Raw genomic sequence first — 26,286 nt, 5'->3', positions numbered from 1 at the left:
TTTTCTCACAAAAACAAAAAACAAGCATGTCATGTCAGGGAGATTTGTTGAAACGTCTGATCCGACTAGTACAAGATCTTCACAGTTTTTCACCGCTATGGTAAACAAACACGTCCTCCTTGTATTCTCACTCCAGATGCTTTTGCTTTGACATTTCAAAAAGCTGTAACACACACTATTGCGAACTGCATCCTGAAGATCCTAAGCATTGATGCATGAATGCATATATACAGCTGGCTTTAAACTGATCCCAGACATTTATTAGTCACTTGAATGTGAGATGAAACTAAATCACTCTCTGCCTTGGCACTTCAATACATCCTGGTATCTACTACAAACAGCAAGAGGGGCAATACACACACACAAACACCACCACCTACGCCATCCAATTAATCTCCTGGGAAAGAAAAGGAGGTTTATAATCAGCGCAGGGCAGAGAGAAAGCCATGGCACAACATGCATGGTAGTAGCAGGCAGATAAGGTAGATAATTGCAGATACTTTACAGACAAGCGATGAGAGTACTTTCACTCTACTCCAGCATCCAGTTCCTGTAATTGAACTCAGACATAGCAGGGGGGGTCTGCAGAAGTTCTGAACAGTGTACCTAATAATGGGTGAAATTGCAAAGTTTGTCTGTGATTCAGAAGATGGGATCTGCCAGCCCTGTCATTTGGGCAGTTATTTCAGATTGATGTGAAACAATCTTTTAATCCTTTTCAAATCTCAGGCCACAGCGGAGAAAAACACCAGGTAGTAGCCTCAACTCTCACCCTTCTGTTAACATACATATCTTTTGCATAAGGACCTTGTATAAGATTTAAATAAATGCCACATTACACACATACTATAGTTGTTCTTTATACTGGGAAAACCTAGAAAGCCGTTCAGAATCTAACTGTCAGTGGACATAAAGGTCCATGCAGGAAAAATGACTTGTCTTGCGTTTGATTTTTTTGACGGCACCTTATTTCCCTCACCCATCTCCCCCTCCGCTTTATGACTTTGATTACATGTCTGACACATTTCTACCATCCCTAGCTTACATGACATTTGGAAAGGGAACCTTGATTTGTATAGGACTTTGTAATGGTGAGTGAATATCCTTAGGACAGCTGGATTGCACTGATAGGCCCTCCAGACTCAGGGAGAGTGAATAATGTGCGCAAAGGGGAGTGATTCATCCTCTGGTCCATTACCAGGACTGAAAAAGGAGGAGGAAAATAGGCATCCTGTGTGTACGTGCATATACAGACTCACAAATAAGCCAGTGCTTGTAGATGTGTGTGTAAAGGTTTCTGTCAGACGTGACATTCCTTCAGGAGTGTTTGATCGACATTGAAAATGGAAGCCTGTCTTTCTCTCTTACTCGCTCTTTGCCAGTTTCCGTTCATCCCATTCTACCCCTCCTCTCTTGGGCCGAGAATTGCAAAATCAATAGAGCTAAATGGAGTTGCTGCGGAAGCCATTGAGTTTCCTCTCTAAGTGCTGGAGGAACAAGGACAGTAAGAAGCATCTGTGACACCCCACAGCCACCTCCTCTCCCTCTTACCACATTCCCTTTTCAACAGTCTCAAATTCTCTTGTCCTAATTATGCAGCACAAGGCACTGGAGCAGCTCCTATTCTTAGTTCACCCACTGTTAAGTCAATAAGTACTCCGAGATACAGAATAATAATTACTAGCCTGCAGAATTAATGTGTAAAACTGTATAACATGCAGTACAGTCGGTGAAGAAGTGAGAAAGAAAGGTGGAAATTGAGCGCCCTATACCAGTGATAACAGATACTACTTACTTTATCTAGTTTTGGAATGTAATTCAGCCTACAAGTACATGTCACAGCACAAAGGAAAAAAAAAATGCTGTTTTCCTGTTTATTTCCAGTGAGCCAGCAAACACAATAATAGTCCCTAGAAGCAGCTCATATACACTGGCTGTCCAAAAAAAAAAAAAAAAGCCACTTGGATTTAACTCAGTAAATAGGTGAGAGCCTTCCATTGGATAATTACTGCAGTGATGAATATATTTCAGCTGCAGCAACTTATTTAACCCTCACTGATGCAGTGTGGAGCTTCTCTTTTCTTCAACATCCATGTTGGAGGACAGCTTCAGAAGGGTGAAATTATTGACCTGCATCAAGCAAAGAAAACAACTAAGGAGACTTTTGAAACTACTAAAATCGAGTTCAGAACCATCCAATGCATTATTAAAACCTGAAGGATAATGGTGAACTATCATCTTCGAGGAAGAAATGCAGTCGGAACAAACTCTTAGATGACCATAGGAAATCAACAGTAGAACTCACGGCTATGTTTAACTGTGAAAGTAAGAGCATCTCCACACACACAATGTGAAGGGAACTCTAAGAAAACCACTGATCAGCGAGGCTAATCAGAATGTGGGGCTTCAGTTTGCTAGGTAGCATAAAGATTGAACCCTGGAGCAATGAAAGAAGGTCATGTGGTCTGATGAGTCCAGATTTACCCTGTTCCTAAGTGATGGGTGCATCAGGGTAAGAAGAGAAGCGGATGAATCAGTGGAGTGGCTACAAGCCTGTGGGGGTTAGGGTTATGATCTGAGGTTGGTCAGGTTCAACAACGTTATGTTTCCAAAGAATGAGATCAGCTGACTACCTGAATATACTGAATGACCGGGTCCTTCCATCACTGGAGATCTTCTTCCCTGATGGCAAGGGCATGTTCCAAGATGACAATGCCAGGATTCATGGGGCTCACATTGAGAATGAGTGGATCAGGGAGCATGAGACGTCATTTTCACACATGAATTGTCCTCCACAGAGTCCAGACCTCAGCACCACTGAGAATCTTTGGGATGTTCTGGAGAAGACTTTGCGTCGCGGTTTGACTCTCCCATCATCAATATAAGATCTTGATGAAAAATGAAAGCATCTCTGGACAGAAATAAATGCTGTGACTTTGCAGAAGCTCATTGAAATGACATCACAGCGAATGAGTGCCATACCCAAAGCTAAAGACAGTTTAATAAAATATGAGTGTGTGTGACATTGTTTTGGACAGACATTGTATATCTGTTTCATTTCTTCTGGTTCGTCAGGAGCTTTGTGGTGAACTTTACAGTCCATAAATGGTAACAGTGATGGTCCCTTTTGCCAATAAAAGTTAATAATGTAAAACTAAGAGGAATGTCAGTGGATTCATTAATTACAGTTGAGAAACCATAACCATATTCAAATTACAGTTATTCATGCAAACCTGTAATAACTGATAATTCTGGGGCCTTTGGGGGCAGAGGAAATGAGTTGTGGACACAATGGAAATCAAAATCAGTTCAGTTTGAGTCCTTTTGTTCAGTTCAAAGATTTACAGCACGTTCACTGGTCATATAATGCCTGACAACCTCTCTAAGCTGAGGGATCTTATTTCAAATGAATGTCAATTTGTCCAAAAGAGAGACTATGCATCCCAGTTACAACATGATGTTCACCTTCAGTTCAGCAGTATGTCCACCAAAATGTTGATCACAGCTACTATGTTCAGTTCAGTCCAAGTAGCCTGTTATTTGCAACAAACTCATCAGATTATGATTATTTTTGTGTTTTAATATACTTTTGCAGAGGAATAAAACAAGGTCTTCTCAGTGACCGGTAAAAACTACAGATTCTGCCAGAGACAATGGTCCATAGAATTAGTTTAGCTAGAAAATTCATTGACAGATTTGTAGCTTACACTAGACACCTTTTGGACACAAAGTTGATGTAGCACAACCCTTTAAAATTAATATGTATTTGTAGAGCAAAAGCATGTTTTCTTGTTTTCCAGCTCAATATTCACTGTCTATTAGCTCTGTTTTGGTGTCCTCCAACACCTGAATTAAACATCGGGCTCTTAAGGCTACTAAATTCCACTGTGTTCACCAGCTAGTTTGTGACTGTATCTGTCTGTTTGGTGGTGAGCAGGTTGCTTACTGAGAACCAAAACAGTAAAGGTGCAGCCTCGACAGCTAAACACTGAACTGAAACTCATTACAATGTCTTGAAATTTGGAAGGGAGCAGCAAAGTCAGGTTATTATTCTCTGTAGGCTCATCACCACTCAAAGCTATTTTCACATTTCTAAATTGTTTTCACACTGTTATTTGATGTATTATTAGTGGCATCTGTGAAAAATCCAAATAGAATGTTTGTATTTGTAGATGGCAGAAGCCTTTAGATGTTTCAAAAACGCTGCTGTTCACTTCTTGTTGATGTAAAATACTATTTGCTCTATGAGGGCACAGATCAGGGTTTGATATCATTTATTCAGATTCATAGAGACGTGGTTTCTTTGTAAACTTGCCATTTTGCACAAATATTTGACAATAACACAGGCTTGAATCAATTTTCAAGAGTTAGACATCCCTTTCTTCTTTGTTAGTAATACAATCCAGCTGGACAACACATTTTCTCAACTTCCACAATACAGTTTAATTAACTGAAGTACTACCTTTAGGCAAAACCAGTGGATAAGTGCATCGCCAGACAAAGAAATTTTAGAAACTAAAAAATTCAGGAAGTAACAGCAATACGTAGTACACGAGAATCAGTACATGGGTAGTTTTTTTCCAACTCTTTTCATTTACGCCCTTCTCTTGTTAACCTTTGGTATTTCAGACCAGTTTCCATTTATATTTAATCAGAGTCTCTGCGCAAGTGATTTGTACTGGTAACATCATCACAGATTCTCTTTGACTGCACTGCTTCCAAAGAAGTCTTTTACAAGATCTAACTAAAGGGGCAAATGGGATCCCCACTATCCATGAACTATGTATGTGCGTGGCAGACAATGGGAGAGAACGCACAGGCGAAAGATAAGACTCTCAGCGAGAATGAGAACAAGCAAGACTGAAATAGAACTGTGTCTTGAGGTTGTTTGCTTAGAAAACTTAGCATTCTGCCACTTGGCTGCCCTTCTCTTTGTCACATCCACCTCCGTCAGCCTCAAGAGAAAAGAACAGTGGACTAAGGAAAACACTTTTCAATCTACCTTTGACCTAGAACAAACAGCTACCTGGCTGGAAGGTGCACATGAGAAAAATACACTTTGTTGGACCTGTGACCTGCAAAAAAACAACTCTCTTGGCTGGAAGGCACTAACAGAGACAGTGCTGAGAAAGCACTATGTTGTGTGTATCCATACAAGGAATGATGGCATATCTATTTACACACACACTCAAAAAAGTATATTCATTTGTATATAACTTCCAAGCAAACCTGCAGATAAAATTTATTACCAAAAGTCAGGGTTTTGGTTTCTCATGCGCTAGCACACACACAAAAAGACCAAAATACAAATCTCTCATAATCTGCTTAGTGAGCAGGAACTCCTGAGAGCTTGCCATAATTATGAGGCCTCTTCTAATAATTTCAGAATGAGGTGAATATATGCTGTGTCCCAAGGGTAAACAATTAGATTAGATTTACATCTACCATCCATTATTATATTGAGCTGGGGAGAGTCTGTGGAAATGGGAGTTTCCCCTGCAAGAGAGTTCATTGGCTTATCATCAAAATTATTAAGACTCGGGGGATTTCATTTTTTCTTTGACTGTAGGATTTTCTCTACTTAGTGACTGCCTGCAGAGCTACAGTGACTCGACGTCTTGAAGCCCAATGATTCTCACTCAACCTTACTCAGTGAAACCTTTAAACCTGCCAACTCCAATGGTCACTAATCTGACCCGTCAATGCAAAGTCTTGTAAGGAAGCTGCAAAAACAGATGGCACTTAGGGGACAAAAACTTTCTGCTTTTATCTTTAATACAATACCTGCCTGCAGCAATCTTACGCAATGCAAAGGTTACTGACAATGCCACCGTGCACATCTGTGGGATAACTCTAGTAGGAAAAGACACAGCAAGGCCATATGATGCAACTGTTTTCAATGCACAGCTTCTCCACAGGGCTGAAACACAAAGCTTCAGTGCAAATTAGTTCAACAACTCTACAGAAGCTTGACAGAGAGACCTGCTGCTGGTTGAGCTATTACCCATAACTAAACACACTTTAGGCTTTTGCTCTGCACTTCTCTGTGTGTGTGTGTGTGTGTACAGGTGCGCAGGATACTGGTGTCTTCTGCTGTCTTATCTCCTGCAGCGAGCACAAGAACGTGATGGAGGGCCTCTGGTAATTAGAATGGAAAGCCTCTCCCTTCACTACACAAATAACGATAGCCCTTCACCTGCTGAAGAAAATCCCCTTGAATCTACGCTCACACTAAAATAGAACACAGACAAGCTCACATACATGAACATACACACACACACACACATCTCACCTGTTCCAGTTTCCAGTGGAACTCGGCAGGTCTGAAAGTGTCAACCTGAGTGAAATCTCTTCTGAGCAGGAACACCAGGCGGCAGTTGTGAACGTACAGAGAGTAATGGTGGCGGTTCATCTCTGCAACAGGAGGATCATGACATGCATGGTCAAACGAATGCAGGCACACAAGGAAATATAATTCTACATTACACAGAGCTTCTATGAAAACAATGACTTCAAGGACAAGGAATGTTGCACATCCACAGCAGGTTTTCCTTTGGAGGTAAGATGAAGTTTTTATTGAGCTGTTTGAAAGACTAAAACTTCTTAGCTACCTGAAATGGATTCTACACATCAGTCAGCATAACAAAAATGCTCCAATGTGTGGTCACAGTGCATGCTGTTTACATGTGTGTATTTTTTTTTTTTAATACAGACTCTACAGTCCTGGATCACTGTTTGTCTTGACTTGATGTTTGGGGTTTTTATGTAGCATCAACCGTAGTCTTCTAAAATTATAACACTTGTACAACTGGATTGCAAAACACAGACAAATACATTCTTGAGAAAAAACAAGATTGTTCTTCAAAGATGGCTACCAGAGGAAATTGCATGTAATTCTTTACTATTTCATTTCACAGTGAGTGATTTATTCTAATTTTAGTTTACTGGTCCAATATGTCATTTTCTAAATTCTATCACAGTGTGAATTCTTAGATATACAGGGTGTCCATAAAGTCTCCTTACATTTTTAAGAATTTACTACAAGGCAGTTGATAAGATATCTATAACCAGATTTGTTTTATTGTAATCAGTGTTTATGAAAGTTTGTAATCACATTGAAATTGTGTGTTTCAGGTATCCTGTTTGTGAAAGAGGTGCTGTTAAATGAAACCCTAAAAAATGGCTACTCCTCAGACTGGTGGATTGGAAGGGATGGGTCATTACTCTCTTGGAGTTCTTTCTATGGGGTTAGGTTAAAGACATCGTGTGTCGAACAAAGATACGGGACATTACTGACTTGAAGCAGGAGATTGCTGATGCCATTGCCACCATTGATGAGGCTATGCTACAGCGAACATGGCAAGAAATCGAGTCTTGATGTGCTTCGTGAAACTAATGGTGCCCATATAGAGGTGTATTAAATGAGGTAGAAAAAACTTTGACAATCAGTGATTACAATAAAAAAAATCTGGTAAAGACATCTTATCAACTGCCTTTGTAATAAATTCTTAAAACTGTAAAGAGATTTCATGGACAATCTGTGTCTCTTCAACATAAATCCATCCATTATTTATACATCGATTAATCCTCATTACGGTTGGAGGGGGGTTGGAGGGGGGCTGGAGTCTATCCCAGCTGATTTAGGCTGAAGGCAGGGGACAACCTGGGCAGGTCACCAGTTCATCACGGGGCTACACAGAGAGACAAACAAGCACACTCACATTCACACCTACAGGCAATTTAGAATCACCAATTAACCTCAGCATGTTTTTGGACTGTAGGAGGAAGCTGGAGCACCTGAAGAAAACCCATGTATGTATAGGGAGAACATGTAAACTCCATGCAGAAAGATCCCAGGCCGGGACACAAACCAGTGATCTTTTAGCTGCCAGGCGACGGTGCTAACCACTGATCCACAATGTCGCCCCTCTTTCACATAAGTATTTGTTCAAATTTGAGTTTTACCAAAACAGTTGACTTTGTTGAATGAATGTGAGTTTGCCAATGTGTTTTGGAATATTTGAAAGACTTTTTTGTGAAACTCAATTTTTATCTAGTAAACATGTCCATATGGTGTTTTTAATGTGCTGGAAGACATTTCATGAGAAAAATAAGCAGTAAGTGTCATGGCTGAGCATTACAGTGTTTCATACATGACAAACCTATAGGCCACTCATGTTTAGGTCCGACTTCAATTCAGAGGAGTTGTTAAATATTTATTCTTACATTGATCTTGAGGTTATTGTCACAAAAGTAATCATTGTAATTATGTGGCTCATACATGTATCACCCACCTTTAACATCACTTAGCACACCCACAAGAATGATGGGATTCAGTACATGACTATTTTATTCCACAGTGCTGCTAAGCTGGTCCTTTGGCATCATTTACCTCCTTAAGCAAAAACTTCACAATTTCCAAAAAAAAAAGGTTTAACAGATTCTGGTGGTCTAAAATGAACCACTCTGCAGTTTTCCATTACAAGATCAATCTACGCATTTCCTAAGCTAATAAGCCATCTGTGAGACAATTGTGAGAGCATGCAGTGTGCAGATGGCTTGTTTAATTACACAGTTCAGGCAGCTCAGTTCAGACGTGCAGTGGGGAAAAAGTTTTGAAGAGCTTTTGCCATTGTGGGCTTCACTCTCAGCCTAATTATCTTGTTATTTTGAGGAGATGGAGTTTGTGAACATGGTGTGCTTATGGTATGTTGGAAGTATAAAATGTATAAAATGTATAAAGTGTTAGTAAAAGGATCAGCAGTTTTAACTACTCTAAAAGTGGGTTATTGAATTAATGCTTTAAATTAAGGGTCCAAATTGTGCAAATATCAATAACATTTTTTTAAATTCCAAGTTCTAAATTCCCTTCCTCTAGTATGTGTCATTTTGCAGTGAGCATTATGTGAAATGATTCCCTCACCGGTCTTGTCAGAGTTACACAGCAAGGTTTCCTTTTCAGCTCTGAGCCCCGGACTCGGCCCGTGTTTCATCCACGTTGCTACGGTGAACTGGTCTGTCAGGTTTTGGGGCACCACGTGATCTGGAACATTCGTGGCCTGACGCCCATCAAATCTGTAGATAAGGTCACTGTCTCTGCCGCTGTCAGTCAGCAGAGACGCTGTCCAGTTTGTGGATGGGCTGGGGGCAGGAAGGAGGTCGGTGCTGCCGGATGCTGCACCTGGATTTGCCAATCAGACGATACAACGGCGTCAACAGGCTGCACAGAGTCAGGAAAACTGCTCCTGGATGTCAGCATACATTAGTGTTCATAAACAGGCAATGCATTTGCTGTAATCTGTTACTGAGCATTGTGGCTTATGTCACATAGTCATGGTTACTAACAAAATTGACTAATATGCAGCTTAAATGTTTCCACTGTCACTATATACCTTATACTCACTTTTCAATAAAATCTGTGTGGATCCTGTAAATGTGAACCTCCCTTTTACTCAAACCTCTCAAAATGCATAAAATTTCAATAAGAAAAAATACTGAAAACACAGAAGCCTGCATTTTTTCTATAAAGCAAAGTAATTTAATTCCTTTCTACCCTTTTTTGGAATTAATTAGTAAAAGTAAGATTCACATTCATAGCACAATCAGGACGTTCACATTTAATGTATAGTCTATGTTCCAGGCTATAAATGGGACTTTAATAATGTCACACACTATGAAATTCTAATAAGAAAATTAAATCTAAAAGAAAAAGACTTCAGGATTAACTGGAAATGGGCTCAAGAGCGAACTAAGAGGGTTGAAATGTCAAGGGGCAATTTCTTCCTTGAATTAAATTTTTCTAATTATTATGACTACCCTTTGCACTCTCACAGTTTTCTATCACCTCACTATACCAAGAGAACATTCCTCACTCCTAATAATGCTCATTTCTCTTTTTCTTTGTCTTTACTTACCGCAGAGTTTCTGCAGAGACTTTTCAGAGTAAGTTTCACGATCACAGCCCTTCCCGATGTGGTTCGTCTGCAGCTCTACCATCGCCTTCACCCCAGACAAAGGACCACCGCATGTTTCCAAATGCATCTTGGGAAAGAGCTGCTTGCTTCCTGTTCCTGGCTCGTAGTCCACCCGCTTGTTCCAGCCTTAAAGGATCAAAATTGTTTGCGATCTTGTGGAAATTATGGGTAATCTGATATCATGTAACAGGTTGTTTCCTTTCTACAGTACATAAGCAGTGAATCATACATCACGTCATTAGTACTGAATGTAAAACACCTGATGAGTGCTCCACATGAGTCTCATCTCTCCAAAACTATTAAGCTCTTGAATGTTTTAGAGCAGCACTCTCAGTGACCTGATCCTACAGACACACAGATACCAAAGCGTTGTGGTTTCACTGAGGTGTGACAACATAATTGACTATTTCTACCCATCAACAGACAGTTATTTGTATAGTTATTATAAAACTTTCCACTTTACTTTAGTTGAGTTCATAATGAGAATATAAAGAATGACAGGCGACCACAAGCTTAGAGTCTGCTCTGAAATTCTGACCTGTGTCAAGTGTAAGGGCAGTGAAAAGGTGTCAGGTCTGTGGGGATAAAGGTGCTGCTGTGCTTGTAACAGCCTGCTTCATTGCCAGGTGATGTATTTTCATTACCAAAGTGTTATGCTTACATCACTGACTGAATCGGGGTGGTGAAAAGGATTCATGACCCTGAAAGTGTGAGTGTTCCTGTGTGTGGGTGGGTGGACTACTGGTAGCTCTTGCAAATCCTGTACAATACGATATCAAGTCTCTCGAGACGAATCTCAAAAAGAGAAACAGATTGTGATTAGGTAGGCAGGCAGAAGTGAGAGGTGAGGTGGAGAATCCATTACTGCCAAAGACACTTCTTCAAAAAAGCAGCTGCAGAGGCACAGCTGACCTTTACACACAGATGATAAATAAGGTTATATGTACAGACGACTTGGTTTGAATGCATCATGCATGATGTTTTATTCATGGCAGTGGGTTAATGCTTTTACATAAAGCTGCATGGTTACAGCCTCCTTAAGAGTGAAATCAAAGAAAAATGCAACATTGATGAGGATGTTAGCAGAATGTTATCAAATGCAGTGAGTTGATAAAGCTGTGACAGCATCTGGACCGCAAAGATGATTGTGCATTTTTCTCTACAAGCAATTAGAAGAGCTTTCAGTATGTCACTGCTGTCAGAGCTTTCATGTTATTGTAAATCAGTATGTTTAGGATAAAAAAAAAGCACACACCCCTTCTGTTCTAAAATTATCTCTTTCTTTAGGGCCATTATGTTTAAATCTATGACATGAGGACAACCTTTAGATAAAAGCAGTATGTCATTTCTCTTTCCCACTCTATTGCTCTTTCTGTCAGTACCTTGACTCTTCTGAGATGTGAGGTCCCTAAAGCCGGATTAAGGCAGTTTTTTGTATGCAATTTCTTTGTAGTAATGGGTTTTGTGTATAATGTTTCACCATTTTATTTCATTTTATTATAGCACATAGGATGCCATTCATGAAGCAGGATATCGAGTTATGTGACTGTGCAGGTCTGTCTGGGGTTTACAGATACATAAACAGAGGTCCATCTCAAATCAGCAATTTTCACTGAGTTATCTCTGACTTGTTGAAAATTTTAAAGAGTAAAATACGACTATTTAGAAAGATTTGTGAATTTTTTAATTAATATAGCAAATACTTTTTGGAATATTCTACAAAACCAAAACAAACATCAGCCCATCTTAAGCAAGAATTTTGATGCTACGTTTAAAAAGCAATATCTCATGAATTATTACAGATAAAAGACTGGAATTTTCACTGTTATTAATTCCAGATATTAGACCAATAGATCAAATAATCATCGATTAAGGAGGAGTTTAAATATAAAAAAGCTGCAGAATTCTTCTAAATTAAATAGGGTACCTACTATTATTTTCCATTTTTGTGTTACCATTTGTTATACCTGCTCAAACATCTAAGTTAAATGAAAGAAAACATCCTTTTATGACCACATATTTTATATTTAAAAGTATTCTATGTTTAGTTTTGTATTATTGCAACATTCAACTGCAAATAGTTCAGAAAATATTACGTTATGTTTTTTTTTTTCATATGTGCTCAAACAGTACTTTCTTTGAGCGCTTAATTTTTTTAAATATCTTAACTGACCCTCAATCAGAGACTACTTGTTCTACTTGTCCAGTGTTTTAGATCCTGGATAAATGGCAATTTAATGTGCATAAAACATGTTTAGCCATACTACAACAGAAAAAAATCAAAAAGTATTTGACATATCAGTCTCAAATTTCAAAGATATCATTTTCACTATTTACAGCTTTATGATACAAAAAGTCGCAAGCAAATCAGAGATGGTCGAGCAGAAGGCCTCTTATCATTTGAGATGTAAAAACCCATGAATAAGAACAGGTACATATACAAGTTTCACACACAAATGTATCATCTAGAACTACTTCCTAGCTCCCGGTTGTCATATTTCTTTACATTTTGTTCCTGTATTTTGGACAGCTTTGCTTCAAATTGGATGATTAACCACAAACACATTTGGAAACTTCCCCAGGTTAGATTAAACTGTATTTCTACTGACTAGTTGAGATAATTCCCAGATCTGAATTCATCATATGGCCAGGGGCCTGATTTCTACTGGGAATCAAACAGTCCCAGTTTGATTAATTTTCTAACACATTTTTTTTCTGTCAAGCTGCCATTTTTTGGATGAAGGACTAGAATGGCTGATAAAAATGCTGATACACTCATCCCGGTTGCTTTCAGTTGTTTCTGCACTCACAGTGATAAAGCTTTGCTCATTTGAGAATCAGGGCTCTTTGCCTCCTGTTTGTAACTCAGGCTAAAAAGATGCCACTGCTTCTGACAGGTGGATGCTTATATCTGCACCCTGAGAGGACGACTGCTCGCAAAGGTCAGGGCTGGAAACATTTCTTTAACCTCTTCTGCATTTAAAAAAACAAAACACACAAAAAACTAAACGATAAATATGCTAACAGACCGCATTCACCTGAAAATATGTAAAAAAAAAAAAAAAAAGAACAATCTGAACTAATGCGTAAAAAGGCTATAAGGATTCCAATATAAGGCAGTAACGGGCATTGTTCTTTGTATTAAGATGTATTTGTAAGATTTAGCATTCAGTAATAATACATTCCAAGTTGTACTAACCAGCTTCAACATACTGTTTAATGTCTAAGTGAATTTGCAAAATGAATAGAAATATAAATGGAGAAAAAAATGCTGATTTTTGTGTCTTGTTTTTTTCTTTTTGGGAGAACCTGTGCTCTTGGTTTGGAATAAAGACGGTGATCATAAGCTGTAACGTCTCCATTTCATCTCTTTTCTTTGTTTCCTGTCACCACTGCACTGTCTGTGATGAAAGCTTCAAAATGTCCTAAAAATACTTCAGAGAATAACGGGATGACACAATTTTTGGTGTTTTTAGAAAAGAGCAAAAAACTATTTTGTTTGTTGATTAATAAGAGTTGCTGATGTATCTTTTATCTTTAGGAGGGTATGACAGGAATGGATTTAACCTGTTAAAGGGATGTGGTCATGAATATAAAAACATCTCTACTAACTATGATTAACATTCTTTCAGAAAAAAAAACCCATAGCTTTGCAGTACATCTGGATTTGCCCCATAACTACATAGTAAGATGTATACTGACCTATCTCCACTTAGATCTGAAGAAGGCTATAAGAATAAACATCACCTCTTTCCTTCACTATAACTTGATTTCTTTCTTCCTTTTCTCCCTCGAGTGGCCTGCTCATTCGACCTCTTTCTACATCTCTCCCCTTTCTCCCCTCTCGTGTCTTATCTTTCTCTGTCTTCCTCTTTCATTCCTGTGTGAGCCTGACTCCTGAGATGCTGTCAGAGCTGACAGGTGAAGCAGCAGGGGAGACGGGCTGACTCGAATGCCAAGCTGCTGGCATGTTAAAGGAGGGAAAAAAAACACACACACACACACACACTCCAGTCAACTTTCCCTCTGGAGGGTTTTGCCAGGTCTTCTGATTTCCTCGAGAGACGTTCATTTTAAAATGAGATAGAATTCCCTCGAGGAAGGGTATGCCCACAAACTGCAATGAATTTTCTGCTTGAGTTTTGATAGTTTTGCTTACTTTCAAGGAACATCTACATGTAATTTACACCAACACAGAAAGAAGTCTCTTCTGCCACTTTACTGGCATTATGCACATCATTTCGCAGCTGTTTTTTTATTATCTCTAACCTTGCCATCCAGGCTTGCAGACAGGCTTGACTTCAATGTGTACGGCCACATCCTCCTTCGCTCTCTTCTGACCACAGTCAAAGGCCGTCACCATGATCTTGTAGCTCTGCTGTTTGTCATAACTCAGTCGCTCTGTGTTTCTGATGTTACCTAAAGGAAGAAAAAACATCAAATGTAATTATGATTATTTACCAACAGAGAAAAATAAAGTCCTCTGCCTATTTGGCAATTATACAGAAATGATAAAACGGTTTCCACTGAGTAGTAAGTGAAACTGAGTTAATGATAAAAAAGCTGCTCCTTACATACATATTGGAGCTTTTTACAGAAAACTCAAGGTCCAGTAACCTTGTACTGCATTAAAATTTAAAAGCCTGTCTGTAAACAGTCAACGTAAAACTGCAAAGATGGATTATCTTCATCTGTCACCAGGGTAACAGTGTGAGAACAGCGTGAGATGGAGGAGATGCTACAGGCCTGTGGATTTCACAAACGTGCCTTGGATACTACTTCTAGGCAAGGTTATGTACTGAGGTTGCAAATTTATGACACTACCAGCTAATTCTAACTAAATTTGTCATTAGCGTTTTTTTTCCATTTGCTTTTGCGTTTGTAGACCAGTTTCAGATGAATCCGTCTCTTAGCCTTTTAAACATGGTTACATTTGTGTTTGCAGACAGTTTTTATGTCTTTGAATGTTTATCGTTAATGTGTAACTGCTTACCAGCAACATTTCCTTGCCGAGGGAAAAAGTTTTTTTAATATAATATAGTATTTTTCCATTCTACCAGTGGTGTAACAGACCATACAGATTCCCACCCACAGTTCAGCATGCATTTGAACAGCAGATTAATCACAAACTTTAACCATTGCAGTGTGAAATACAGCTTTATGGCGGATGTTACTTTAAAAAGTAACTACAAAGGCACTGAGAGAACATAGTCTTCCATCAAGGCCAATGCGATTTCTCACAGTTTTAAAGCAATTGATCACGACTGGTAGTTTCACCATACTTTTACAATGTATCTTATAGAAAAAATACAGATAAAGAAACAGCAACAAACACAAAAGGAAACTCCTAAACCTCGAGTTTTGTTGACAAGATCCAAAGCAGCTGTGGGTTTACATCATCAGCACATGTTAAAGTCAGTTGACGGTGATAGTCATGACGAGGGATCAACCAATAAGGCTTTGTCGTTCTTTTTTCTTTTGGCTGATACCGGCGCTGATTATTGCCAATCAATAAAAGTTGAGAACCAATATTTGGAATGGATATACATTAAATGCAATGTTTTAACAGTATGTGATAGCATCAAACCTGTCATTCACAACTAGACTTCTTTATTAATAAGGGTGACAATAACCCAATAGGTAAAATAGAAATAAGAGTGATTAAATTAGAATGCTCTCCTCTGTTTATGTGGGATCGACTGAGATTGATCAATTGGTCTCCTGCAGTTACATGTTCGTTTTTTTCTCTATTTGGTTAATATTTCACTGTTATATTACTTTTATTAAGGTCCACATCTTAAATTATTATTAATTATTGTTTTCCAGACTGTTTCATGGTCACCTGTGGCTGCCTTCTAACTTTGCTGCTAGTCGTTAGCATAGTCATACTGAGAGAAGCTCATGTAATGGTTAGTGGCAACAGTTTGTGTTTCTTGCTTAGAGGAGCCCATAACCAGGCAACAAAAGTATTGATAATCAGATAAAAGGTTGATAATCAATTTATCCCTAGTAATGAGCAAAAAAGAAATCTGTCTTTTCATTTTTATTTTAAATATTGAGCTGGGTTGAATCTGGGACTCAAAAGCCCTGATACAATTCAAAATGTGAGACTTGTGATCTGTTTTACCCCTAATCTCTATCAATATCTTACAGTGTCTGTGTTTATTTTATCTCCTGTGTGATTATCATCTCAGAGCTGAGTGAAGTTGAGAAACGTTGATCATAACAAAGTGTTAATGCTGCTGCTGCTGACATTCAAAAAACAGAGGTAAAAGTGTAAAATCTCCTAAATGCAGGAATAAATGTCACAAAAACCTTGTTTTTATGTGCGACCAAAAGACTGCTGTGTGAGACTTCTGCTGTATAGTTTGTCTGTGTTGTTATTGCAGTCACAGACGACGTCCAACTCTACAAGGACAACCAAAACTATTTTTGTCTTTTGCATCTGGAGGCCTGGCTGTATGAAAGGCTGTCACTCTGCTGTCGGAGAAGAGAAGGAAGTCAGTTCAGAGCGTGGCAGCACAGAAAAAAGAGCTGAGCAGAACTGTCAGAGGAACAAAGGCGAGGAGGTCAGAGGCAGACAGTTTCTACAAAAATCTCCTACAGCGACTGTTTGATCTGGAGCTGCTGTGAACAGTAACAGGAAAGGTATCGGATATCAACCGTTTGCCAGTTATCCAACAACAGGTAGAATCTAAGGTTATAATTCAATTTGTCAGAGGATTTTCTGTTCTTGGCTTATTAGCAGGAAACCTCTAACATGAGCCTCTCTTGCTATAAGGCACCCCACTGATTTAGGGTCAGTTTCATCTCCTGACAGCTAAAAGGACACGTCACCAAAGTTAAACATAATGAGAATTAATCTATCTGTGAAAACAGCTGTATAATGTCCTGATGTCATCGGGAATATAAACTAAAGATGACTTCTAGGAAGCTGGGAGGTCTAATAAAAAATGAGTTGCATTATGGACACTGTGGGATCCTGCCTTTAGGAGCTGGATTCATAAGCATAGCTACCTTTGCTGCACTGATTCTGAAGCTATGTTATCTTAAACATAATTTACCAGAGCCAGCAAAGGTAAAAACAGAAAGAATAGTCAGATTTTCAACTTTCTGACTGTCCTTGAACTACTCCTCCGTGATGTCATTCCGTCAGAAAACACAACCAAAGAATGTCTCTGAGGATTAAGAAAGTTTTATCTTATCTAAGCTTGAAATCATGATATATCTTTTTTTTTTTTTTTTTTTTTTAAAAGAAAGTATTGTACAGGTCTCATCATACAGGTCAAATCATTTAATTAGCTATTCATTCTGTACATCTTGTCCTTTTTTAAATGTTCTATTTGTCAAAGCACTTTGTGAATGTTCTTCTTAAAGGTGCTATGCAAATAAAGTAAATATTATATTATTATGATCTAAAAATCTGGCAAAAAATTAATCATTTGCACCAACCAGGGACTGTAAAAAACTAAAAATTATTCACTCCTTAGCACAATCATGAAGCCATAAATGACTGTAACCAACAGTTCTGTAACAAAAAAAACTGAATATATATATATATATATATATATATATATATATATATATACACACACACACACACACACACACACACACACACACATACATATAAATTGCTGGAATACTCTTTTTTAAGCTTTGTGTTAGTTGAGGATGAACCAGAGATCATAAACTACTTCTGACTTCTGCTGAGTGATATGGGCTGTTCTATCCAACAACTAACAGGATTCTTGGGATGGATGATGTGACAACAGTCAGAGAGAGGAGGAGTTCAGACTGACTGATGCCGCATCCCAGCTCCTTACTGACTGCACATACTAACTGCATATACTAAGTACTATAGTTTTGTCCTACTATACTATCAACCAGTAATTATCAGCAAAATTGCTTTAGACTCATGGGAAATGATGCAATATGTGGCTCTGAACAGCAACTTTGCAATGTTTGTAACTAATATCTACCTCTCAACATATTTTTCCAAGGATTTCTATTACGAGCATATTAAATAGTTCAAACTTGACTAGAATTAGTATGGATTTGGGACAGAGAGGGAATTAAACACAGTGAGACACCTCACCACTGCGTACAGGAAGCTAACCGCTTTTCCTCACATCTCAAAAAGATAAAGATATTTACAAAAGTGCAGTTAATGAAGTCTATCTGGGTCAGTCACTAGAGACTTGACAAGGTATTCATTAAATTACGTTCCAAAAATATGACTTGCTCAAGGGAACCAGTGCTCATATTACCATCCTTGTGGTAAATATGAGGACCATATCGGAGATAAATATCCTGCTTGGTGTTCTGAATTGTCGACACGGGCTGAAAACTACAAATTATAACCAATGTCAGCAACTGAAAGAGAATAAATAGCAAATCTTAAAATTTTTCATCAATACATATATATAGTTATACATACCTAATGTACAGTGGGTACGGAAAGTATTCAGACCCCTTGAAATTTTTCACTCTGTGTAATTGCAGCCATTTGCCAAAATCAAAAAAAGTTCATTTTATTTCTCACTAATGTTCACTCAGCACCCCATCCTGAGAGAAAAAAACAGAAATGTAGAAATTTTTGCAAATTTATTAAAAAAGAAAAACTGAAATATCACATGGTCAGAAGTATTCAGACCCTGTGCTCAGTATTGAGTAGAAGCACACTTTTCAGCTAGTACAGCCATGAGTCTTCTTGGGAATGACGCAACAAGTTTTTCACACCTGGATTTGGGGATCCTCTGCCATTCTTCCTTGCAGATCCTCTCCAGTTCTGTCAGGTTGGATGGTGAACGTTGGTGGACAGCCATTTTGAGGTCTCTCCAGAGATGCTCAATTGGATTTAGGTCAGGGCTCTGGCTGGGCCAGTCAAGAACGGTCACAGAGTTGTTCTGAAGCCACTCCTTTGTTATTTTAGCTGTGTGCTTAGGGTCATTGTCCTGTTGAAAGGTGAACCTTGGGCTCAGTCTGAGGTCCTGAGCACTCTGGAAGAGGTTTTCCTCCAGGATATCTCTGCACTTGGCCGCATTCATCCTTCCTTCAATTGCAACCAGTCGTCCTGTCCCTGCAGCTGAAAAACACCCCCACAACACGATGCTCCCGCCACCATGTTTCACTGTAGGGATTGTATTGTTCAGGTGATGAGCAGTGCCTGGTTTTCTCCACACATACCGCTTAGAATTAACATCAAAAAGTTCAATCTTGGTCTCATCAGACCAGAGAATCTTATTTCTCATAGTCTGGGAGTCCTTCATGTGTTTTTTGGCAAACTCTATGCAGGCTTTCATGTGTCTTGCACTGAGGAGAGGTTTCCGTCGGGCCACTCTGCCATAAAGCCCCAACTGGTGGAGGGCGGCAGTGATAGTTGACTTTGTGGAACTTTCTCCTATCTCCCGACTGCATCTCTGGAGCTCAGCCACAGTGATCTTTGGGTTCTTCTTTAACTCTCTCACCAAGGCTCTTCTCCCACGATTGCTCAGTTTGGCTGGACGGCCAGGTCTAGGAAGAGTTGTGGTCGTCCCAAACTTCTTCCATTTGAGGATTATGGAGGCCACTGTGCTCTTAGGAACCTTGAGTGCTGCAGAACTTCTTTTGTAACCTTGGCCAGATCTGTGTTTTGCCACAATTCTGTCTCTGAGCTCCTTGGGCAGTTCATGATTCTCATTTGCTCTGACATGCACTGTGAGCTGTAAGGTCTTATATAGACAAGCGTGTGCCTTTCCTAATCAAGTCCAATCAGTTTAATTAAACACAGCTTATGACCATGTGATATTTCAGTTTTTCTTTTTTAATAAATTTGCAAAAAATCAAAATGGGGTGCTGAGTGTACATTAATGAGAAATAAAATGAACTTTTTTGATTTTGGGAAATGGCTGCAATGACACAGAGTGAAACATTTCAAGGGGTCTGAATACTTTCCGTACCCACTGTATATTATATAAATGACTTTAAATGAATCTAAAGTATGAAGAACGCGGGTGTCAAAAATGTTAAGAATTATGTGTAATTAAATGCGAGTAAAAAGAAGCTCCGTTACAAAGAACTCCTTTTGACTGTAGAAAACTGTCATCTGAGCTCTAAATTGCACACTGCTGGTTGAGGGCCAACTCATTTAACTAATTTTAACAGAACTGCTGCAGAATCAAATTAACCCTAATTCTTTCTTAATTTACTGTCTTTAAGAGGATAATTTTTCCCATATCTGACAGGAGAGATTATATGATCCAGCACAGCCCATTTGCTTCGATATTTCTTCTTCAACGCCTCTCAGCGCACAGAATTGCCATTGTTCTATAATGCAAGTTTCTCCAATATATTGCGTCTCATGGTTACTTTCTAACAATATTATTGTGCCTGGAAGGAGATCAAATCGAATGAGCCAGACTACAGTAAAATGCTGTGAGAGAAAGAGCGGGAGGTTAAAATCAAAAAGCATTGAGACAAAATAATAAATATGACCCTGAGAGACATCACAGAGGCCTCCAGTCTCTCCTCACTTTGGATTTCCCTGCACTCAGATTGCATATTGTAGATTTGGAGGCTCAGGGAGGTGGCAACGTAAATCTCAAAGATGAAATTTCATATAGGCAGATATACTCAGACTATCACTTAATCAAAATAAGGCACATCACTCCAGTCAACTAGGAGAGGCTATGAGCCACAAACGAAAATTAAAGAAGAATCTATCGAGCTGAAGGTTGAACTTGCTGGACTAATGAAAAGCACTTCATGGATCACAATAGTATTGCAATAAAAAGGAATCATTTACAGCTGTCTTCTTTCCTTCTCCTGCTCATACTATGCTCACATTTATTGCGTATATCCGTAGAAAGATGACTTGTGCTGTCCCAATATTCCACCACGAACAAACAAGCGAATCTGACTTAGTTGCTTCAAATTCTCGATAGCATTACTTCACAGTGACTGTTCCATGATTTATTTCTAAGTCATCCAAGTCCTCTTGGGCTTTCTCATGTCTATCTTTAGTGAAAAACTTATTCGTGCTCACACAAAGTTCAAATGGCTGAGATCATAGGAAGAACATGTGCAGCCGAGGAATAGCTTCTTCCTTTCATCAGACATCAACCATTCTGTTTGTGCTCAAGTGAGGAAAGAATGCCACAGCTATTAAAATACAGACTATTTAGTGTGGTAAAAAAGCACCCAAGAAATGTGTCCTAAGGAAGCTCAAAATAGATTTAATACACATCACTAAGTAAGTGATTCTACTGCGAATACAACTGAAGCGCAGGATCTTGATTGTAACCGCTGAAACCATCAACACGCTGCTTTTACTGACAAAATACATTTCATTTTTCTGCCGCAGTTCAGGGAGCAAAGCCCATTGTCTTGATGTTTCTGTTTCTTGCATTAGAAGGACATGTCATCCATTTGTTTTCAAAGCTGAGATTTAGTTTGTTCTCGGCCTTGGAAAAAGCACCTCAATACAGTCTTCCATCAAGGTACATTTGTTTGCTGGTGTGGAGTAACTGATTAAAGTTCAACTCAATGTGTTCTTTCATGCTTTAACAAATGTAAAATATTTCACGACTCAATTTAATGTATTTACTATCCAGCTGCTTCTGGGTCTTTTTATTTTAGTAATAATAACAGTTAAGGAGGAGGAACATGGTTTCAAAATGTTGGTACTGTTTTAGTCCAGTTTTAGTGACTAGAAAACGTGACACTCAGCTGCTCGTGCTCTAAAATTTTGTGTATGAATAGTTACCCTTCAAAGTAATTAACATCCCCACAAATGAAGCCTCCAAGCGCACAAAATGTTCCATTCTACTTTCTCCGTCTCTCTCTGGCATACTCATCACCATCCAGTCAGGCTACAACCCATGTTCTTTCTTTCATACACTCACCATTACGATCTATGGCAAACGGTGTCCCTGAAGTGACGATTTCGTAGTTGCAGATCTGACTGTACTGCGGTGAACAGTCCTGGTCCCAAGCTTCCACCTGTAACAAGCAACTTCTGCTTTACTCCAAGTCCTTCAACAATTCCTCAGCTACCAAAACCCCTAAAAATAAAATTACAATACCTACCACTTTTAGCCTGAAAAGGTCCTCATGGCATTGTGAAACCTCATTATCATTCTGTCGTGTTGTAGTTACAAAGAAAATCATTTTTTTAAAGACTGTCATCAGTCTCAAGGTGAAATTGTTTATTTCACTAATGATGTGTCTTCCAACGAATAAAAAACATCATATGAACATGTCAACAAAAGAAAAACCTTGATTTTTTTTGTTGTTGGAGGAGGTCTTTCACCATAAAACATAACAGGGTCAATGGGATATATACCAACTAGTTTCAATACCTGCAAAATGCTGTCGTAGATTTTGCCTTCTGTTACTGATGCTTTGTACAGCGACTCCCGAAACACGGGGCTGAACTCGTTGACGTCATCCACCTGGATGTGAACCACAGCCCTGCATGGAAGAACAAGTAAAATAAAGAAGAAAGGGAGCATAGTAGGAGGAAAGGCCACAAATATGCAGAGAAAGTGGAGTAGAAATGATTGATGTAGAAAAGGAAATGTAAGGACACAAGAAGAAGAGAGAAGGAAAAATCTTTTTAAGTCATTAGTAATGATTGAAATGAAACAAGACCAATTTCACTGTCAGTCTGAAATACAATTGTCAGTTGAAGGCAGAGGTAATTATTGGGAAATAGATTCATTCTCGAAGTACAGGACTTAATAGTTGGTTAAGAGGTTAAAAGACAGAGCTTCTTGTTTATTGGTCTCTCTTTGTAAAATGGATTTTCATTGAATGTTGATTTAAAAGGCCTGTTTTCTAGTAAAGACTCTTCCACAGTAAATCTTACAAAGCTACCTTGTTTTTCAAGCTTCTAATTTCTCTCACCGCCTTTTTTTCCTGCTTGTTTTCCTCTATTCTACTCTGATGCAAACACACACATTAACACAAAATCTCATCTTCTGGAAGACATTAACTCGGCACTCGGATAACATTTGTGCACTAAAGTATATAAATGAAGCAATAACGTAGATGCATCATGAAGTTTTCCTCACCGGTGACCTTCACTGACAACAACTCATGGTCTATCTGAGGAAGCACATCTGGCTAATTAATGACATTAGCTTAATGAGGCCTATTTAGAATGTCATGCCGTGATAACGTCTCACATACACACACACACAAATATGCACACACACTCGTCCACTGCACGTCATTCATCTTCCACTAAAGAAATTCATCACAGATCCCTGAGCTGATAAAATTCTCTCCCTCCGTCTCGCTCGTTTCCCTTTTGGTACCAAGCAGCAGCTTATTTTAGCGACGTCTTGTCTCCGACTGAAGGACCAGAGGGTTTGATTTGCTGCTGTCCATGTCATTCTGAATGTCTGTCAATCTTAAGCACATCACGCTGTCACACACACATACAGACACACGGTGTATTGATGAGCCATTAGGAGGACATCCTCAGACACATCCGCAAGTGTCAGCTGTCACTGCTGCAATACTGAAGAATAAAAACCACATAAGAAAGGAGAAAACAAATGGAAACAGAGCAGACTAGATCTAATTATAGTTGTTTTTCTTTATAACTTTGAGGTTCAAGTCTAACTTATGAAGGTATTTTTATACAAACACTAAGAACTACACAAACATGTAGGTATTTTTGCTTACTAATTTAAAGTAAAGGAAAATAATTATAATGAACATGCATATTCAAATGTATGCATAAAAAACATGTACATACAAGTACAAACCATGGGTTAATTTGTGTGTTTGTAGTTTTTTCTTTGACCAAGAAGCACTAAAACTACTTGGTTAGGTTTAAGAAAAGATCATGGTATGAATTGAAATGAACATTTTCTCAGTGGTAACCTATGGTGGCAACCACATCTCATAAGTCCAGCGTCTCCTTTTTGCAACGACCTTTTTCTCTCTTCTGCCTGAAAACAAGCGACAGTGACTACACGAGCAGAAAACATTTGGCTCTGATTTCATTGTGTCTGTTTCTGACGTTTAAGGAGTCTGTCACACCACCTTTCATATTGGCAGAATGACACAAAAATTAACTGCACTAAGATAAACATTAAACAGCAATACTGTTAGATACAGTCTTTAATGTTGGTGAAGTCACAAAATACATAAACATGGTGGGACAATTTAGTCTACTTTCTGATATTTAGACGATACAGTTAGTTGATTCATTGAGCAAATAATCAGTAGCTTAATCATTAATGAAAGTCATTGCTACCTGCATTATTTAGGCAGTAAAAAAAAAAGGATTTGAGTGATGCATTTTATCAGAGTTAGATTAAATACACACATTAACAGACACAGCTTGACTTACTTGTGGGATTTCTTCCAGTCAGCCCCGCTGGGCCCGGCCCCACAGTCGTAGGCCTGGATAATAAATGTGTACTCTTTCTGGCTCTCACAGTCCACAGGGCTGCTGGCCCTCAGGACTCCTTCTCCTGATGTGCGGTTCAACACCACAGCCTCAAATGGAGCATCCTGACCATAGATCTTAAAGGCACAAATCTCCCCTAAAAAGACGGAAACAAAGAGAGAAGAAAAAGGAGGTAGCATTAACAGTTACACTGACACAACAAACACAGTGATATAATAAAGTTTATTAAGCTTAGTTCCAAAAGTTCTTCTGCTGCCTTTTAATATAAGTCTAGTGGACTTCACTTGATTGATTAGGGAAAAGTCATCTTATGAGTTGTGAAAGTGCAAAACTAGTTGAACTAAATTAACGTAACAAGTTCAATAAATTTAACATACTGAGTTGACTTAACTAGTCGCGTGGACAATGATTACAGACAGGCTGACTTTTGTTTTATGTATTCTAACTGGAATGAGTTTTCTACTTTAACAGCGAGTAAGTTGTCAAAACCTCTCTTTGTTGTCAGAGTCTGTGCAAAGATGTGATGCTGCTTCTGGCTATAATAAGATAAATTGTTAGTCTACAGTTTTAATTCAGTGTTAACCTTTGTATTTTTGATTATTATAAAGTAACACGTGTTACTTCAAAAATCTATCCTTGAAGTGATCCTGCCAAGCAAATGAATACTGAGATTTACATAAGCACCAAACTAAAAAAACAAACAAAAAACAGAAACATGTTATAAAGTAACAGCTATGTTTTTTTTTTGATGTATTAAAGACACAGACAAGCTACTACCATGTCTGTGGAGTATTTTAGTAAGTATTTTCTGTTTTTAGGTGGGCCAGTGCTCAAGGATTTGTTCAGTGGCTGAAGATTTAGTTTATGAGAATGTGTGATCAAAACCAACCTCATTCTTTTTTGTGTGTTTTTTTTTAGTAAGGAGCAAAATAATTGCTCAGACAGACAATCAAAGACAGTGTGAAGATCGTTAAAGACAAAGCGAGAGATAAAAATCAAGTGAACATTAAAAGAGCCACTTTTGAAAAATAATTTCGAGGAGAAAAGTAATTTATCACTTGGACGGCTAATTTCTACAGTCCTATCACCACAGTGAAAAAGAGAAATGAACCATGTGAGTTCTAAAGACGAAAACACAGAAAGATAGAAAACATCAGAGACATAATGGGCTTCAACATGTCTGTTTCCCAACAGAGCGAAAATTTCTCTCAGCATGTGGCTCATCAGTGAAATGATGTTGAGGATTCTGGGCTTCTAATATTGAAACAGTCAGAACAACATCAGGCCTAGAAGTCTGAGCAGCCGCTTAATTTTAGGTCGACACTACGAGAATAAACAAATTATGAAAAAACAAAAGCATGGAGAAACATTTCTAATAGCTAGATTTTTTTCTAGTCATTTAAGTTTCCGTCATGATGACACTGCCAGTCGAATCATATTATTTAGCTTCATTTTTTTCCTGCCTTTTTCCCTCCAGTTTTTCTATCAACCCCAGCAGAAGGTACCAAGCCGCTCAGATAGTTCAGGCTGAATGAAAGTGTGGGCAGTGAAGTAAAAACAATAATACACACTGGTGGCATTTTCTTTACAATACAGCTATCACTTTAAATTTCAGCTGATGTCCCATTTCTGGACACAGAGATCAGCATGAGCTGCAAACAAAAACACAGTGTGCAGCCCCTCGGGTGTAGTTAAGACAAAAATAATTTCTGATATGTGTCAAACTGTGCCAACTCAACAAAAGATGAAATTTGTCCTCTCCACAGACCGCTCTATCACACTGGCTGGATGTGTTGTGTGTTTCTGTGTGCAGACGTCGTTGTGGCTCCAGAATCATCTTTGGAGTTCACCCCCTACACAAGTGTTCATTTCAGGGATTTGGGAAATCTTCTTGCAGAGGGAACA

At 38.6% G+C, this 26,286-nt stretch overlaps 1 protein-coding gene across 1 annotated transcript in view; it reads right to left on the bottom strand.

Annotated features, from left to right (window-relative positions):
* clstn2a (calsyntenin 2a) overlaps positions 1–26,286 on the bottom strand; it is a 170,405-nt gene that overhangs the window by 27,699 nt on the left and 116,420 nt on the right. Inside the window, exons 3-9 of the mRNA XM_051953245.1 lie at positions 24,322–24,517; positions 22,316–22,427; positions 21,860–21,956; positions 14,244–14,393; positions 9,915–10,100; positions 8,924–9,181; positions 6,293–6,414 (exon numbers count right to left, since the gene is read on the bottom strand). Coding sequence (XP_051809205.1) covers positions 6,293–6,414; positions 8,924–9,181; positions 9,915–10,100; positions 14,244–14,393; positions 21,860–21,956; positions 22,316–22,427; positions 24,322–24,517 — 1,121 coding nt within the window. The remainder of the gene's footprint in view (positions 1–6,292; positions 6,415–8,923; positions 9,182–9,914; positions 10,101–14,243; positions 14,394–21,859; positions 21,957–22,315; positions 22,428–24,321; positions 24,518–26,286) is intronic.

This window comes from Acanthochromis polyacanthus, chromosome 9 (assembly GCF_021347895.1).
Source record: "Acanthochromis polyacanthus isolate Apoly-LR-REF ecotype Palm Island chromosome 9, KAUST_Apoly_ChrSc, whole genome shotgun sequence".
NCBI classification, from domain to species: Eukaryota; Metazoa; Chordata; class Actinopteri; family Pomacentridae; genus Acanthochromis; species Acanthochromis polyacanthus.
The sequence above is the reverse complement of the archived record's forward strand: the minus strand, read 5'-3'. Positions and strand labels throughout refer to the sequence as shown.